General features: G+C 41.8%; 2 protein-coding genes across 2 annotated transcripts; both read right to left on the bottom strand.

The window, feature by feature from the left end:
• Positions 1-554: 554 nt before the first annotated feature.
• Positions 555-5007, bottom strand: LOC139922080 (uncharacterized). The gene is made up of 5 exons (XM_071912530.2): positions 4885-5007; positions 3902-4085; positions 2199-3019; positions 1264-1450; positions 555-1010 (listed from the first exon to the last, which is right to left on the bottom strand). Exons 1-5 carry the CDS (start codon positions 4956-4958, stop codon positions 891-893), a joined length of 1386 nt encoding a protein of 461 aa, XP_071768631.2. The 5' UTR covers positions 4959-5007; the 3' UTR covers positions 555-890.
• A 342-nt stretch (positions 5008-5349) lies between these two features.
• Positions 5350-14231, bottom strand: ppp5c (protein phosphatase 5, catalytic subunit). The gene is made up of 13 exons (XM_071912522.2): positions 14124-14231; positions 11941-12182; positions 10996-11143; positions 10295-10416; positions 10144-10209; positions 9726-9824; positions 9473-9578; positions 9050-9192; positions 8400-8487; positions 8250-8290; positions 7955-8133; positions 7406-7487; positions 5350-6561 (listed from the first exon to the last, which is right to left on the bottom strand). The coding sequence occupies exons 1-13, from the start codon at positions 14218-14220 to the stop codon at positions 6499-6501; spliced, it is 1476 nt and encodes a 491-aa protein (XP_071768623.1). The 5' UTR covers positions 14221-14231; the 3' UTR covers positions 5350-6498.
• Positions 14232-17025: the final 2794 nt, after the last annotated feature.

Raw genomic sequence — 17025 nt, 5'->3', positions numbered from 1 at the left:
TTGCTTCAGGAATCATGAGCTGAATTGTCTGCTTTGCTCAGATTCAGGTTACTGCTGTCTGGGATGGATTCAGCTCCTTCTCTGTCACTGATAAATCGTGTTTTGTCACTTTATAGCAACAGAAAATGAGAATTTGATGGCTTTCCATTCCAGATATAAGCTAATACATTGCAGCTTGTTTCCATAACAATGATACCCACTTGCCATGCAAGCTGGCATTCAGCTGGCTGTTTCCTTTCAATGGACCGACACCATTTTGAGTTCATTCTGCTAGTTCTCTGTGCTGAAATGTCTCATGCAAGTAACTTGAACTTAACTGGTGACTGATGATGTATTTACCTAACAGTGAGCCGTTAGATGAAACAGCTTGATTTCTGTGTTGTTGAGTCAGTTTCTTTTGTACCATCCTGATACTGAAGGACAAAAGGTCAGTACTGTCATTGATTAAATCACACTCTTTTTGACGTGCTTATACTTCACTGCGGGTAATCTTCTGTTGTCTTACTTAATGACTGAGGTATGCAGCAGCTGTAGAAAAAAAGAACCACAACAGCTAAATGGAAACAGTATTTTTTAATATATGTACATTAATGCAAACAAACATACTTTAATTCATCAGTCAACCAAGTGGTGGGGAAGGAGGGGTGCTGCCAGGGGAAAACCTTAAAAACACACATTCACCATTGTCCCAAATTACTCATCCTTATTAGTGCAAAGTTGACAGCAGATCAAACAAACTGTACTGCCACAACACGTCATACACAGATTCTGTTCAGATAGGGGGAAAACCCAGGAAAACAATTAGGTAGCATTTTGTTTTAAATAGCGTAAGCCACGTAACCCGACTTTTGGCACAGCCAAAAACAGAGTTGTCAGCCGCCGGTCTGTCCTCACAGCTCTTCCTCTCCGTCATTCAGTGGCGTGTACAAGTAGGCGGCGTTGTCCTCTTCATAGATGATCGCCACAGTCTCACCAGCATCCGACACAGCTGCACTGGTCTGTATGTACGCCTGATAACAGGGGAGACAACAAAGTGCAAATGTTATTTTTTGACATTATATGCATTGTTTGACATTTTAGCATAAAGAAATATAGTTTTTAACCCTCTAGATCCCAATAAAAAATAAAAATTTAGACTGGAGTTGCTTTCCCCTCATCAATTTTATTCAAATGTGAATATTGAAAAAACTACTTAAAATCACAAGTTTTATTATTTGAAAAAACACTAGACACTATCCTTCAGTTTGATATTAAATTCCCCACCCTCTCAAGCAACTGCAGTCGTTCCTCATTGAGCAGGTTGTTCTGCCTCAGCTGGCTGACTGTGTTCTCCAGGCCCAGAAGTTTCTCCAGGTGTCGACGGTGTCGCTGCTGCAGCACTTTCACCTTTTTCTGCAGCTCAGCCACTATCGCCTCCAGCTGCTCCTTACTCAAGCTGTTCTTGTGGTAGCTGTGAATGGGAAAAACGTGAGATGGTGTAAGAGCAGTAACACCGGACCAAAAAGATGAGTCGGTGGGGCGAGATCAGGCGTGCCCAGGGTAGTGTGGCTGTAAACTTAGAAAAACAAAAAAACAAAAGATGGTCGGTTGGTCAAAATATTTGGTGAAAAAACGAAACTAAGTGCTCTTTGGTGCATCATCGCTATGCTGAATTTGAACTGAATTTGAAATCTGAACAGACTAACCATTCTGGTCTCAAGTCATATTTGCAAACAAGCACAGGTACAACATTCTCTCTCAAACAAACAGATTTTCCTGGATGTTTTTCCTTGTTCTCATTGAGGGTCTAAGGTGTGTGTGGCTGGGAGTCGTTTTCTCCATTTATTGTGTTAAAGCGTGGGCGTGTGAAGCCCTTTGACAGTGTAACTGTGATTAAAGCCTGTACAAATCAATTTCACCTGACAAAAAGAGAGACGCAAGCTTGTGACTGGATGACAACCAGTTGGAATCTTGTTAAGGAAAACCTGGGTGGTGGAAGTGAACGATACACTTTCCTTTTACTTTATCCTCAAAGACACTGTTGAAGAGCCCTTGAACAAGGCACCTAACTTCAAATGGCCAACAGATTGTGGTAGTTCTGGGCAGCTCCCAGGTATTAATGTCTGACTGACTAAGCGTTAAGCATGAAGTTGCTGAAAAAGAGGATACATGCTCAACAAATCTTCCCTGTAGGAGTGGTAGGAGTCAATCCAACTCACCAGTGTTCCTCCAGCTGGTTTTCCTGCCGCTCGGTGGCTTCCTCCTCCGGCTTGCTCCCGTCTCCCTCCGCCCCCTCAGCGTCAAGTCTTTCCATGGTGAGCACCAGTGACGCGGGGGAGGCCGCCACGTGTTTGGACACTATGGGAAGAGTGGATGTGATGGGCTTGGAGCTGAGAGCGGACGACAACACCGTATCCGGGGGGACAGCGAAGTGCGCCGAGGTCCCATTGGGTAAAACGTTGGGTATCGTCTCGAAGTAGGCGATGACCTGAGCTCCGTGGTCGTTGTGGACGACAGACGGCTCCTCCGAGGCAGAAGCTGCATCTTCGACACCCAGAGAGGTCGCAGCCTCCTCCGTCTGGCCCGCCGTGCAGTCGTTCAGCACCAGGCCTTGGCCCTGAGTCAGTATGGCGGCGGTGATCCCGTTCACCAGCTCCTCTTGCCCTTCACCAGCAGGGCATTCGGACATTACCACCACCTCTGTGCTCTCACTGTCAAGACCGCTCAGATCGTCCACAGTCTGGAAAAAAGTTACGGGAAAGTTAGCTCCCGTGTCAAATCCGTCCACTGACACTGGAGGGTTCAGGTCCATCTGGAGGGAGTCCGTAGATTCTCCGACATCGCTCGATTCCACCAGCACGGTTTCTCCCGGCTGCGACGGGTCCACGGTGATTTCGTACAGGTGAACCGTATTGACGCAACCGTCCAGCTCTATGGTGTCAGCTGCCACCGTCCCGTCATCTGACATCGCTATCCTTAGGTTACCGCTTCCTCGAAGACGTTTTGTTTTCTTCTCACTATGATCCTCGCCTTTCCGTTTCTAGGAATAAGCAGGCATGCGTGTTTATCAGAACAAAAGTAACACAATTAGGTTTACTGCTCAGCTCAGCAAAACTAAACAATAGCTAAGATTAGAGGAAGCTGCACAACATGGGGTTTTCATACTGACTTCAGAAAGGGTGAAATTTTATCAGAATAGGCAAATGCATGGAAAGTCTTTGTGAATAATCAAATCAAATCAAATCAAATCCACATTAAGAATAGAATCCAGTCACAACCAGTAGATCGCAACAACAATTTTATCAAAACTTACTCACTGATAAAATAAAAATGGCTTTATTTCACATGGCAAGAACAGATTAAAAACATTGCATCATGGCAATCAAAAATCCCAATATGAACTATTATTATAGGTATAGTAGTAGAGTGGTGGCTGCTCAAACTGGACTCCTAAACATGGTATTCTGGTGCTGGGCCCAATTTCTGTCCTATTATTTAAATTGAGTATTGTAAAAAAAAACACAACTCATTGTATTCAAACAGAGAAAGACATCTCAGCAACATCTCAGTTTTTTTTTTTTTTACAATGTTTCATGTTTGCTGAACAATCTGAAATATCGAAAAAGCTGTCTGTATACTGCATTGCAATTTATATCACAATTGCAATATTCAGCAAACTAATCCTAATATGATTACTTGTTAATATCGTACAACTGTATCTGGCATTTTCATTTTTGCAATGAAAGAGTGCCTTACAGTTTTTCTGCTGGGAACTGCTGGTCTGGACTTGACAGACTCTTGGCCTCTCCTGAGTCAGCTGTTCCCTGTCTCCATCCTACACTCAATGCAGCGTTGCTTCCCTTCTGTTTCTGTCTGGGGTTAAATTTCACATCAGACCACGGTTCGCTCTCTGTTGTTTTACCTCGGGCCCCTGGAAGACTGTGGGCACGGCGTCGTTCTCCAGGTAGCGGATCCCCCATCGGACCTTGAAGCAGGAAGCTGTAAAATGTTCGTGGCAAATGTACTGGTGTCGGGAGGGAACCCAGTTCTCACGGCCCATGTTCTTCAACCACTGCTGTAACCTGTCCGGGTCCTGTAGAGGGAACCTGGGACACAGAGAGGACACACAGGTCACATTGAGCTGAGCCAGAGACTTCATTTCAACATTACGTCTGTGCTTCAGCTCTCATATAGCCCAGGATCTTTTTGGCTGTGTATAGCCCACTTTTAAACCAAGCAGTAAATACATTATTACATATTTAAACAATCCATAACCAGCTGTAAATATAAAAAAGGTATGCAACAGAGAGGTCCATGTCTACAAGAGAATGCTTTATTTTTTGTCATATACCCCAGAAGATCTAGACGTCTACTAAACCTAAACTTTTAAACCCTATGTAGCCTCATTTGAGCCTAGACGTCAAACCAGTTAGACGTCTGACCAGTTAGACCTCTTTTAAATGGCTATTGTCAAATAAAATTGCTCAGTGGGATGTTCACGCACACAGAGAGGAAGAAAAAACACAATGAATTCCCATTTTTGAAGTATTTATAAGCGCATGTCTGTTGTTTTAATAAATCCCAAGATTCAATGGGAGAAAATACATGGTTTTAACCTTTTTAGAACAACCAACGTTAAGTTGAAATCCTGATTCCATCAAATCGTCTCAAAGGTCAACAAGAGACGAGCTCCGGGCAGCAAGTCAACAACATCCAGTTAAAGAATGACGGTAACAGTTATTAAATCGAGCTAGCAAAACATGTCGTGAAATTGCATCATTAAACACTGCGTCAGTGAATAAAAACATGATAAAAAAAAACATGTTGATCAAAGTTTGTAGCTAACGTCCGTCTTAAGTTAGCTAGCTAAATGACCGTTAACACTTCCTCTGTATTCATTCTTACTTGTAGAAGCTTTTCCTGTCGTTGCCGTTTCCAGAGTCATTCTTGCAGTTTGGGACAGAACAATATTTCGGCATCTCTGGCCGGTCTTGCTGTGGCTTCGTCTCCGTTTCCAACTCACTCCAACAAGGTGAAACGCGTGTTGTCAACTTGTGGCGCGTCGTTGACGATCAGCTGTTTGACGCGTGACGCAAAATACACGCGACCGTCATTTTAAAGCCTCTGTGGCGCAGGTTGTACTTCTCTATTGGTTTTTGTCCATCATAATGAACTATATCGTATATGTGTGTATGTGACTTCGTATTGAAAATACATTTGTTCACAGGTAGGTGAGATGTGATATTGAAAAAGCGTTGTTCAAAGGTTAACTGCTAACCGCCGCCCACAAGGGATACTCTGAGTTATAAAACGAGCCCAACCTTCATAAACATAAGAAATAAAGCTACCAACTTGTTTCTAAAATCACTGGACTGGATTTTTTTATTCAATAACTTTCTCCAAACATGTACACGGAATCTTTAAATGATACAGTATATATACATACACATCAGTGTATTTTTCTTATCTAAAAAGTTGAGGGCCATTGGACAATGCAGCTGTGCGCTTTGAGAGAGGATTGGTTTCTGGACGTTTGTGTATTGAAGAAATCCACACAAGGGGTAAGTCACTGGTCATCAAACATGTATTGGAGACTGGAGTGCCACCAGTGTTTGCCTTACACCAAAGCTAGATGGGAGAGTAGAGTGTGCGGGAGCTGCCGGGTGAGGGGCACAATGACAGACAGGGATGAGATGTGGAGAGCAGCAGTACCTTCCTCAACGGGAAGTAGTGCAGCAGTGCAAAATAAATGTCAACAGTTATATGATTGAACCAGCTAAATACACCACTAATGGCAAACAGCACCGTTCAGAGTGTACCCAGAGCCAATCAGTGCGGTCTCCAATGAATACTCTGTTTTTTTGGAATGGGATCATACATCCAATTAACTATCGTTTGTAATCCTGTAAAACAAAAAGATTCATTTTTATAAACTGCATCAAACTGTAGGATGCTTTGAGAAATACTGATAAACATGAACATGCTGCTCTCAACTCATTTCAGGATGTTCTAAGCTGTGTACGCAGGCCAACAGTACCATGCTAGGTTTTAGAGTCAGAGGCTGCTCCGTGTAAAAACCAAACAATCAATTCCATTACACATCTTTGGTACATAACCAGCTATTTTATCCCATCTGCTGAATACATCATAGAGTCAAATATTTAAAAACCAAGCAGCTCCAACGGGATGCATCTGCAATTCTCGGGGTAGTTTTCTTTACCCAGTGATGGAACACATGAGCGGGCAGACGGACAACGGAAATTGGGATATTTTTTTTCCAGTTTTAACTGATACATGAAAGAACGCGCCCGATTCTCGACCGGGCTGGTCTAAGCGATCTCGTCCCATCTGAACTACACCACGTGTGTTCTGAATACAACTAGCAGAGGTTTTAGGGAGAGGGATCCCTTAGGCTAAGCATGAACAAGAGCCTGTCTAAGCACTGGAGGGAGTGAGGTGGCCGGGGTGGTTCAGGTCAGGTGGGAGGTCGTCAGTGTCACAGACAGACTAGCATCGCCTCTACATCATCCCCATCTGCATTAGCGTGTTGGCGTACGCCATGGGCTTGACATTCGGATGAGGCTGTGAAGGAGAGTGAGAGGAGAATAAAAGATTAGATCACACTTCAACAACTTTCAAATACTCGAGCAAATAAGTAGTAAGGTGCTCTTCAACGGTGTGAAAACACAGAACTGTAGTGGTGCTCTTTGGAAACAGAGGTAACAAACTACTTACAAATAAGGGAGTTCAAAGGCAGTCAAAAAAAAAAAAAAAGACTTTATTAAATGGGCTACAACTGCTATGACATAACATGCTACTTACTCCTATTGAAGGCTTAGTTGAAGAAGACCATGATATACGGTCAGATTGACTACTGTTGACAAAATGTACTTATTGTCACTTTGGACTAAAGTGTCTGCTAAATTACATAATGAAATGTAATGTAAAGTATGTAATGTAACATGTTCTAGCCCATTCAATAAAGATTTAACTTTTTCTGAGTGCCTTGGAACTGCCACTCCCACTTTTTTCTGAGAACTTTCAAATACCTTTTTGTAAAACAAAGAGTTAGGGCTGCACAATTAATCAACTATAATGCCTGTTGCAATGCTAATTCCCCCAATTGATAATCATAGAATTTGGTGACGTTTAAACATTTCATTTCATTTAGAAAGCCCACTGTAGTTGAAAATATTTCAGATTCTAATAATGCAAAATAGTGCCATAAAACAATTTTGTTCCCCAAATCATGGAGACCGATAAATAACTGTGATCACAGTATCAAGAAAAATAGGGATTACAATTTTAGCTATAATCTTAAAGCCCTAGAATGATTCAATAAGAGTCAACTAATCTGCAAGCCAGAGCACAGCAAAGGACTTCATGTGTACAATCAGAGATCACTGTAGAGACGTAGGATACTGACCACAGCAGTGAACTGGTGAAATTCTGGCTTGAGGTCAGATCCCCTGAGGTGGATATAAGCTCCTTTGTTTCCCATCTGATCACTGGGGGGAGACAGAGTACAACACTATTTAACTCACACTGAAATGAAAAATGCCTTTTTCACCATTTTAGCTAATTCTAATTATCATAACATACCTAATTGACATATCTGTGCCAAAAAAAAGCTAAAAATGTTATTTTTCTATTATAATCTCATTATATGTACTTCCTGGAAAATTTTAAATCTTTATTGGTGACTTCATCGTGTACCAGGAGGCGCATTTCAAAATTCCAACCAATAAATCCGTCAGATTTTTTAACAATCCCGCCCCTCCCATCAAATAAATCTGCCTTTCTCTCCCCAACTGATATCCCATTGGTTTACACTTCATTATATCCTATTTCAACAGGAAATAAATCACATTAGGGAAACAAGATGCTCTCAAAATGCAGTTTCATTGTGACTAAAGGTGAATTCTGAAGTCCTAACAGGCCACAAGAGTCTCAGCAAGGCGGCTCAGTTACGTACCAGTAGTTGGGTGCTGAGAACACGGTGATGCACTTCCCTGAGTGAGTGACCTCGTAGCCCTCAGCCTTGACCTCATGACTACGCACGATGAAGTCCAGCTTGTTCTGGTCCAGGAAGCGCTCCGTTACATCCGGCCCGAACTGACAGCTCACTCCTCGCTTGCTGATCGACCGGCCGTTCTGCGTTGACACACGGAGAGGGAACAGTGAGTCTGAATTTTGAGCTACGCACAACGCAACCTGTGGATTATCTGTTAAAATAGATGTGGATCTTAATGAGGCACGGGGGAACTGACCTGAGGCTGTGGATCCGACCACAGGAGGTCACACATGGGACCTGTGGAGGTAAGAGCAGAGGAAGGTGTGTCAGTGTACCTGCTTTTCATTCTAGAGACTGTGTCTTACTGCCAATTAGGACTGACTGGGCACTCAGAGTCTGACCCTACCCGAGTCTGGAGGCTGTCTGTTCCTGTCAATCTTCCTGAGGTCTTCCAATGTGACGCCGTCTTCACTGAAGAGACCTCCATGCATCACCTGAGGGGGAGAAACACACACACACACACACACACACACACACACACACACACACACACACACACACACAGGCTGTGATTGTGTCCAATAGGTTTGTCCACTGTACTTATTTTGTAACTGTATTATCTTTTACATCTCTGCTTAAGACTCAATTTTATAGACAGGCTTTTATGTTATGATTTTATTATTTTTACTCATTTTGATCTTAATTTTGTTTGATTTATTTATATTCCACAAGCACTATTTCTTCTATTTTTATGTGAAACCCTTTGAAAAATCTGTTTTTAGATAAGTACTATAATAATAAAGTTTATTGTTATAATTATTATTATTATTAAGACAGTGTGCACACAGTACAAAAATAGCAAACACTGTGATATCCAGGGTAAAAGGTAAACAGATTTAATTTGGAGGTCCTATTCTATTCTAAAAGTCTTTCTGGCTGGTAAAATGGTGCAAGTGGCTACTGAGTTTTGATATGAATCAGCGACTGTAGCCAGTGAACAACAAAGTTAATTTCACGGCCCGGTGACAGCTTTCAACTAACGATGTCTCCACTTACCAGTATTTTGCTGTTGATGCACTGTGCAAGAGGCAGCCACTGGAAGACCTCGCTAAACAGCTGGAACATCTGGGCTGTGTACTTGGCTTTGACCTCCCCTTCAAACCCGTACATCTGGTTCATGTTGTCCGTCTCGTGGTTACCTGTAGGCAACGATCACGTGTTCTTCCATAAGTACAATCCTTTGTTTAAATACCTTTAGTTTCTGTATATACTAATACGATGACAGTGAGTTAATTCTAAAAACTAGATGAAACATGTAAATAAAAAAGGCTAATGAAGGATTTTCGGGGATGAACCTTGTGGCAGCTTGTATGTGTTAAGTTATGTTATGAGACACAGTAACATACCAAGCTACAGCACACAGCTGCAGATATTATGTATACACAGACTCATGCACAGGCACAACATGAGTGCTCTCACCCCTAAGCAAGTGGAAGCAGTCAGGGAAGAGCAGCTTGAAGCCAAAGAGGGTAAGAATGACCTCGACAGAGAAAGAGCCGCGATCCACGAAGTCGCCGTTGAACAGCTGAATTCTGCGGTTAAGCGCTATGACACAGACGTTTTGAGTATGAGGCATTTTTGTTATACAGAAAAGTACAAACCAGGGGAGCGACTGCACAGGACATGCATTCAAAAGCTGATGTGATACTTGATTAAAAAAGACAAAGGATACGTAAGGGTTGGTCTGTGAGGGTAAGCCGTTCAGCTCGAAGATGTTGAGGAGATCGTAGAATTGGCCGTGGGTGTCGCCACAGATTGTTATCTTTTCTGTCTGCGGTAGGGAGAAAGAGAAAACCTTCAATATAGTCCAAACAAAAAGAGGATAACAGCGTAAAACTGTCATCAAAAAATAAACATCTCCCAGGGTCACAGGAATATTTTGTTACATTTATTGTCAAGGTGCTGTGACTGACCCATGCAGTCCTTACTAATGATTGTTTGTATTATTGGTAATCAATAAAATTTCATATTATTCTACTGTTGCACTCATTGTACATCACTCTGAATAAGAGCACCAGCTTAACACATGAAATGTAAATGTAAACATTCATTGATTTCAGTATTTATAAAACAAATCTGCATGACCTCACCTCTTTTAATGAGATTTCTACAAGACTTGGGAGTTTGGATAGAACCTCTTTGACTTGGACCAAAATCTGAAACAATATAAAAACAGTGTAAAATTACAGTTGACAACAGTTTGCTTCAACGGGAAGCTTTTAAATAAATATGCATGTTTACCTGATAAGCACACTTTCTGTGCAGCTTCTTCTGGTCCTTGAACCAATCCATCATCTCCTTCATGAACTTCAATGTGACCTTCCCGTCTTCAAGTTTGGGGCCTGCATACTCATCCTCAATCGCTGCATTACGAGATAATCTTAATTTCAGAATGTGTAATAAAAACATCTCTACATAAACGCACATATATCAGAAATGTATAATGAAATAGGGAGTACAACCCTTGCACCACTGCACTTGGTTATCATTGGTTCCTGTTTCAAGTCTAACCAAATGCTAATAAAAGTTTTACTCAATCAGCATAAATGTGATGTCTGTTGTAATACACATTATCTAGCTTGTTTGCTACAACACAAAACTTAAACAGACACATACAACAGACACTGGACAAAACATGGACAACAAAATAAAAAAATCCAACCACAAGTCATTGAGACATGATGAGCAGTTGTGTTTCCGGTAGCAGTTTATGTAGTCTTTGTCAATTTTTAAAACCGATCCTTGGTGATTTTCCCAATAAATAAATAAACAAATACAATTTGGGGTAAAAAAAAAAAAAAAAAATCACCATCACCATTTGTTTGCTAGCAGTCAATGCTCATTTATGATTCTATTGAAATATACTGGCATCCATGTTCATAGTGTTCAGATTTCAATGTGAATATTTGTTATAGATTCATCATGTAACAAAGTGAACTTACTCATGTTTTCGATGTCGAGAGAGTCCACAACAGATTTTTTGATCTCATCGCTGGCGATGGCTCTTTCAAAAGCCTTCTGTTTCACAATCTTGTTGCACTCCTGATACTTCATCTTTGCATCCTTGTCATTGGGTCGAACCCTCACTACCTATCATCAGAACATGGGAATAACACAAATGACTCAAACACATTTGCTAATCATTAATTGGTCAATCAAGGGAGACTTCAAATTAAATGTATTGATCTGATGGAAATTGAGTCATTATAGCTGCAAAGAACAGGATATAAATAACAATAAAATAAAATATATTCATTATAAATGCATCTTAATGATGTAAATAGTTTCAACGGGCTGAAAAATCATTCTTGCTGTCTGGTAAATGTACTTTAAAATTCATGCACTGTTTTGCCCTATACATTTCAAAGATCTATAAATACATATGAATCCAGTGCAACCTCTCTCGGATTCATATGGATTAAGTCTTAGGTTCTGCAGTCAATGGTGCTTGGCCTAGTTTGTCCAAGCAATTGCTGACTGTGGCTTAGCATTAGAGTTCTTTGTTGCCATAACCCTGATACATTTATATTGTTCATTATGAGAACAGCACTTACAACAATAGACACCAAATTAGCTGTGGTATGAGTGCCTTCAGACTGGATCTAATTGGCATCATCAATGGATTAAAGGATAATCCCCATACTGGGCTGTAAAGGCTACATGAAGATCCTAACTCATAATGACAGATCAACAGATGGGGCTAGAGAGCTCTTGCCTCATTTTCTTTTAGAAAACTCAGGGAAAGAAAGACCACCAATGGTTTAGTTCTGTCTTCTGCTATGTGCATTGCTCATGTCCTGCATGTTTTAGGTTATCTGAAGCAGTCCATACCAAAAATAGTGTCAGACTATATGGCTAGTTACAGTGAAAGAAGCCATATTTCTTACCGTCTCATAGTCCTTAAGTGCAGCCTTGAACTTGCCCAGTGCCATGTTGGAGGTGGCTCGGCGGTAGTACCCCTTGATGTAGTTCTTGTCTATCTCCAGGGCCTTGGTAGCATCAGCCAGGGCATAGCCGTAGCACTCTGTGCGTAAGTATGCCAGGCTTCGGTTGCTGTAGTAGATGGCATTGGCTGGATTGAGCTCCAGGGCCTCTGTGTAGTACTTGATTGCATTTTCATAGTCTTTCTCTGCAAAACAGATGCCACATCAGCATTGGACACAATATATCAGAGAGTGCAGTTGTGGTCCTATAAAGCTCAATGGGAAAGCTGACACTGGTCATCATAGCACCCTAACCCTTTAGTCTATATACTGTAAGACAGTTGCCACTACTAACAAACTGTACCACAAAAAAGATCACCATGAACATGAGGGCATCCTGACTGCTCAACAGACATTCGGGCTACTGCTCTGTGTGTCATGCCAGTAGAATTCGACTATTGATTATTGTTCCTGAGCTCTCAGTCAAATCAACTATAACAATTACCATGGCTACACTGTGGTAGGTGACGGCATACTCAAATTGCAATGGCACAGAATGCTTAGTAGCCTCTTTGCCCGATTCATGCTGTTCTGTTTCTCTCTTTGTGTGGGAGAGAACCTCATGTCAAACTCCATGGCAAAATCTGGTAGTTAAATGCTGCCTTGCTTACTGGCAGGTAAATTCAGCATACAGATGATACACCAAAAATCACTTTGCCCTGCTTGCTTTCACCCACCAGGGTGTATTTTGTTGATGGAAAATAGTTAGAATAACATGTTAACCAGTTCTAAAATTAGATTAGAAGTGATGCTTGGTAGATCGCAAGCCTTTACCAGTGAGTAGACAACAATTGATAACAGATCTTAACAATTCAAAACAGGTCTTAAGTCTTGTTTCGCAAGGTTTGTATGTTTGCCAATAAATACGGGAATACTAAACTGCCAGAAATCACAAGTTTGATGTGACATTCTCACCGATACCAAGAAGAAAAGAGTGATGTACTGGGGCAGGTGATGGCATATTCAAATTGCAATGGCTCAGAGTGCTTAGGAGCCAGTCTGATCTAATGTTATCCTATTTCCCATTTTCTACATATCCATCAGACACAAGGGAATCATCCCCATCCTACAACAGAATGCCTTCCTTTACATCTGCTCTGACTCATCACACAATGTCAGCCCTATTCACGGCCACATGGAGGGCCTCCTCACTCAAAATCCCTCGCCTACAGCGTAACCAAGGTATTCACACACTCTGAAACAATGACATTAAAAGACCCTAACGTATAGAGTATTGGTAACTATGGGCGACTTTACGGCCATTTAAAAAGTCACTACTTTGCAATTTAACTTCACCAACCTAAGAGAGTTTACAAAATAGTTTAACCGACACCGCAAACCCAGCTAATGCTGGCCTTAGAAAGTTGATCAAAAGAACCTGACTTTCGTTATCGATGCTTCATATCGCAAAGTTGAACTCTTTCTTTGAGCAGAACAGACTTAATGCTGCAATATTTACCTCCATTTAACCCTGAATATGAACATCGTTACATCAACACATCTAAATTCAAATGTAGACATATTTCTAACATATTAACGATCGATAGTAAATTGAAAACTGCCTTGCCAGTCTTGCAACAGACTAACGTTACAGCGACTCTGCCTTGTTGCTGCTCTCACGCGCCCGCTGGCTAACAGAAAATTCTAGGAGCTAACGTTAGATTTGTCCCTTATCCTGCACGATAAAGACAAAACGACGGAATTAAACCAAAGAGGGAAATGTAGGCCAGATTAGCAGGGGGTTTGTTTAAAATCCAGAGACATGACTAAATCTTAGCAAGTCAGCGGTGCACCATACATGACACGCGTGACAGTGTGGGTTAGATGCTGCTGCTAGTGGTTGCTACCGAGCTAGCTGGTTAGCTAACTGCTGTGGCTTGCTGCTTCAATTCAGTAGCATCATCCAATGAATGGGAGTTTACAGTTAGCACGCTCTCTAGCCAGCGTTAGCTAGCTTAACGTTAGCAACCGGCTCCGGCTGGAGCATGGGGCAGCAGAATCGTATCGCTGCTGTAATTACATGTCACAACTTTCTCTATTACACACTGTTGTGATAAGACATTAACTTGACAGGTTTGCCAATTTACCTTTAAAGTAACTATTCGCCTTCTCCTTGAGTAGCTCTGCATTTTTATCTCCCTCCGCCATCTTCTTCTCACTGCCGTTTTCCGATGCGTGCGCCATTGGCTCGACAGTCGCAAAGGTCGCAAAATATTTTGCTGTGTGAATGCAACTTACGTTTTTACCATGGATGCATTAAACTAGGTTTTTACACTAAAGAATATGTTATTATCATAACACTAATAACAAACCTGTTCAATTTGTACTATTTTTTTTTATCTTACAAGCAAAATGTTTAATCAAAAAACAAATAGCCTTTTAAATTACTAGTCACTGAAAGTTTCTTTAAAGAAAACCCCTCACATCTCATAACGTTTATTACTCTAAACCCCCCCTCCCTTTCCTTCTACTATCCACTATTAGGCTACTGTTAACACACTGCTGTCAACTTTGTCCACCTTAAGTTTTTGGCCTACTGGTGTTTTATTTATTTTTTTAAAGCAAATTATTTTTTAACCTGTCTGACCTCAAGTAGCCTAATTTTCCATTAATTAAAATGTAAAAGATAAATACGGCCGGGGGTAAACTATGTAGGCTACACTACTGTGTGTGTGTTCTGCAAAAGGGACAGTGCAATAACGTTTCAAAGTTACCCAGATTAAAGGTAGAAAATATGAATTCTTTCAGTTCATCAACCAGCAGGGGGCAGTACTGATCTTCACTGAAATACCCATAATAAACTCATGACACACAGCAGCAATAGTACAAGACTGCTGATAGAGGGAACTATTTTCCTGTGAGGTTAACCAGAAAAATGTACCAATGGTGACTAATGTGAAATTACCACCTCATTAGTTCAGGATTAGGCAAATGATTCATGTGGGAGCCGATTTTCCTTTAGTTTATCTGGATTTGGAACTTTTCATTTCAGACTTTGCCTGTCATTTGCCTTGTATCTCTCCCTGTCTGAATAATGGCAATAAAATTCAAATTAAAAAAACCTGAGGCCTACCTAACATGAAAATGAAACCTCAGTCATGTTTCCTTGTGGTCTTCTCCCACATGCCTGGAGGTTTGAGGATGCAGCAGTGGAAGTTTCCTGCCATCTGAACACAGCATGTGGGCTTCTGGCAGCCGCAGATAATAAGGAGCGAGGGGACAATATGGCACAGGTGCACGTCTCCGCAACTTTACTCACCGGCACATGGCATCTGACGCACCCCGGCCTCAAGTAACCGCTTTGCAACAAACATCACGCAACCTTAAACAGAAACACGTCCGAGCCAAAAACACTTTTTCCTTTTGCCAGAAAATTGATACTGCAGTCAGAAAACACTGTGGGTTTGTGGGTAAGTGGTCAGTCACTGCAGGATGGAGAGAGACGTCCGTCATCCGGATCAAAGGAAGAGCCAACCTGTCAAGACATGTTTGTGGTTTTCTGTGCGTGTGTGTGTGTGTGTGTTTGTGAGAGAGTGTGTGTGTGTGTGTGTGAGGTTGAAGTGAAGTTCAAGTCATAGTTGGGGACTTGAGTCACATGACTTTACTTGCTTGAGACTTGACTTGATGCATGAAGAGATGACTTGAGACTTGACTTGGGTTCTGGTGACTTGGGACTTGACTTTGACTTGTGCTTTGATGACTTGAAAAGGTTTCTAAAGTCTTGACTTGAGATCTTGTGTTTGTGTAAATGATTTAGATTGAAAGTGATGAGATTTGTTCCAGCAGGCGACTGAATTTAAATTCTGTTTTCTGAATTTGTATGGAATGATTGAATTTAGTGAAGTTGAAACTGATTATAGAAATCAAACTCATGATGCTCTTACCAAGCTGGTATCCTATTAAAACCATATTGCATTGAAAAGTCCTAGATATTTAGTTTTCTTTAAGATATGAAATTGATGCTGGACTTGATTTGTTCTGACTTGACTTGGCGATCTACATTTAGACTTGAGACTTGACATTAATGACATGGACTTGACTTGGACTTGACTTGATAATCTACATTTAGACTTGAGACCTGACTTGACATTAGTGACATGGACTTGGTAATCTACATTTAGACTTGGGACTGGACTTGAGACTTGACATTAATGACATGGACTTGACTTGGTGTTCTAAATTTAGACTTGAGACTTGACTTGACACTTGTACCTCAAGACCTGAGACTGACTTTGGGACTCGAGCAAAGTCGACTCGCTCACACCCACGGCTCAAGCAGAACGTGTGACACAGAGGATACGGCTCAGTCCAGTCTGCTTGCCCTGACTCACATGGGACGTCCCGCAGCAGAGAGCGAGAACCCGATCAGCCGGGTGACTCACCGTGACCCTGCCGAACACTTACAAACCCCGGAGTGTGATGAGTTCACTTTCTCTTAGCAAGATTATCTATGACTCGTCTCTCCGCTCAGCCATAACACGTCTACCTCTCTGATGGTTTTACTAGTAGAGGGAAGAGAGGAAAATAGAAAAAAGGAACCACCACAAGTATGATTGAGAGTGAACCGACGTTACGGCCAGACTTCTCAGCCCCCGAACGAGAGTAAACGCAGACAGTGAGTGGGAGAGACAGAGTGGGAGGGAGAGGTAGAAAATGTGGTGAGTGGGAGGACGGAGGAGGGAAATTGCCCGTCCTCCTGGGTGTAAGATGCATGAGCGTGGGCTTCGGGGGTCCTGAGAAAGTTAAAACAAACATAAATGGAGGAGCGCAGATATACGAGCGACTGGAGGAAGAGACGGACGGAGGTCAGGGGGACGCGAGTGACATTCCAGGGCCGGGAGCCAATGAGCGACGAGGCCTCGGTGTGACTGAAGTATACGTTACATACAGTGCCGATCCTGGGTTTCCTACTATTTATTATCCTGTAGTATTTGAGACTATTGCATAGTGAGTAAGTGTGTTGACCCCCCCCCCGATTTAGTCATACCC

Source organism: Centroberyx gerrardi, chromosome 6 (assembly GCF_048128805.1).
Source record: "Centroberyx gerrardi isolate f3 chromosome 6, fCenGer3.hap1.cur.20231027, whole genome shotgun sequence".
Lineage (NCBI taxonomy): Eukaryota > Metazoa > Chordata > Actinopteri > Beryciformes > Berycidae > Centroberyx > Centroberyx gerrardi.
Note: the sequence above shows the minus strand (reverse complement) of the source record. Positions and strands in the feature narration are given on the sequence as shown.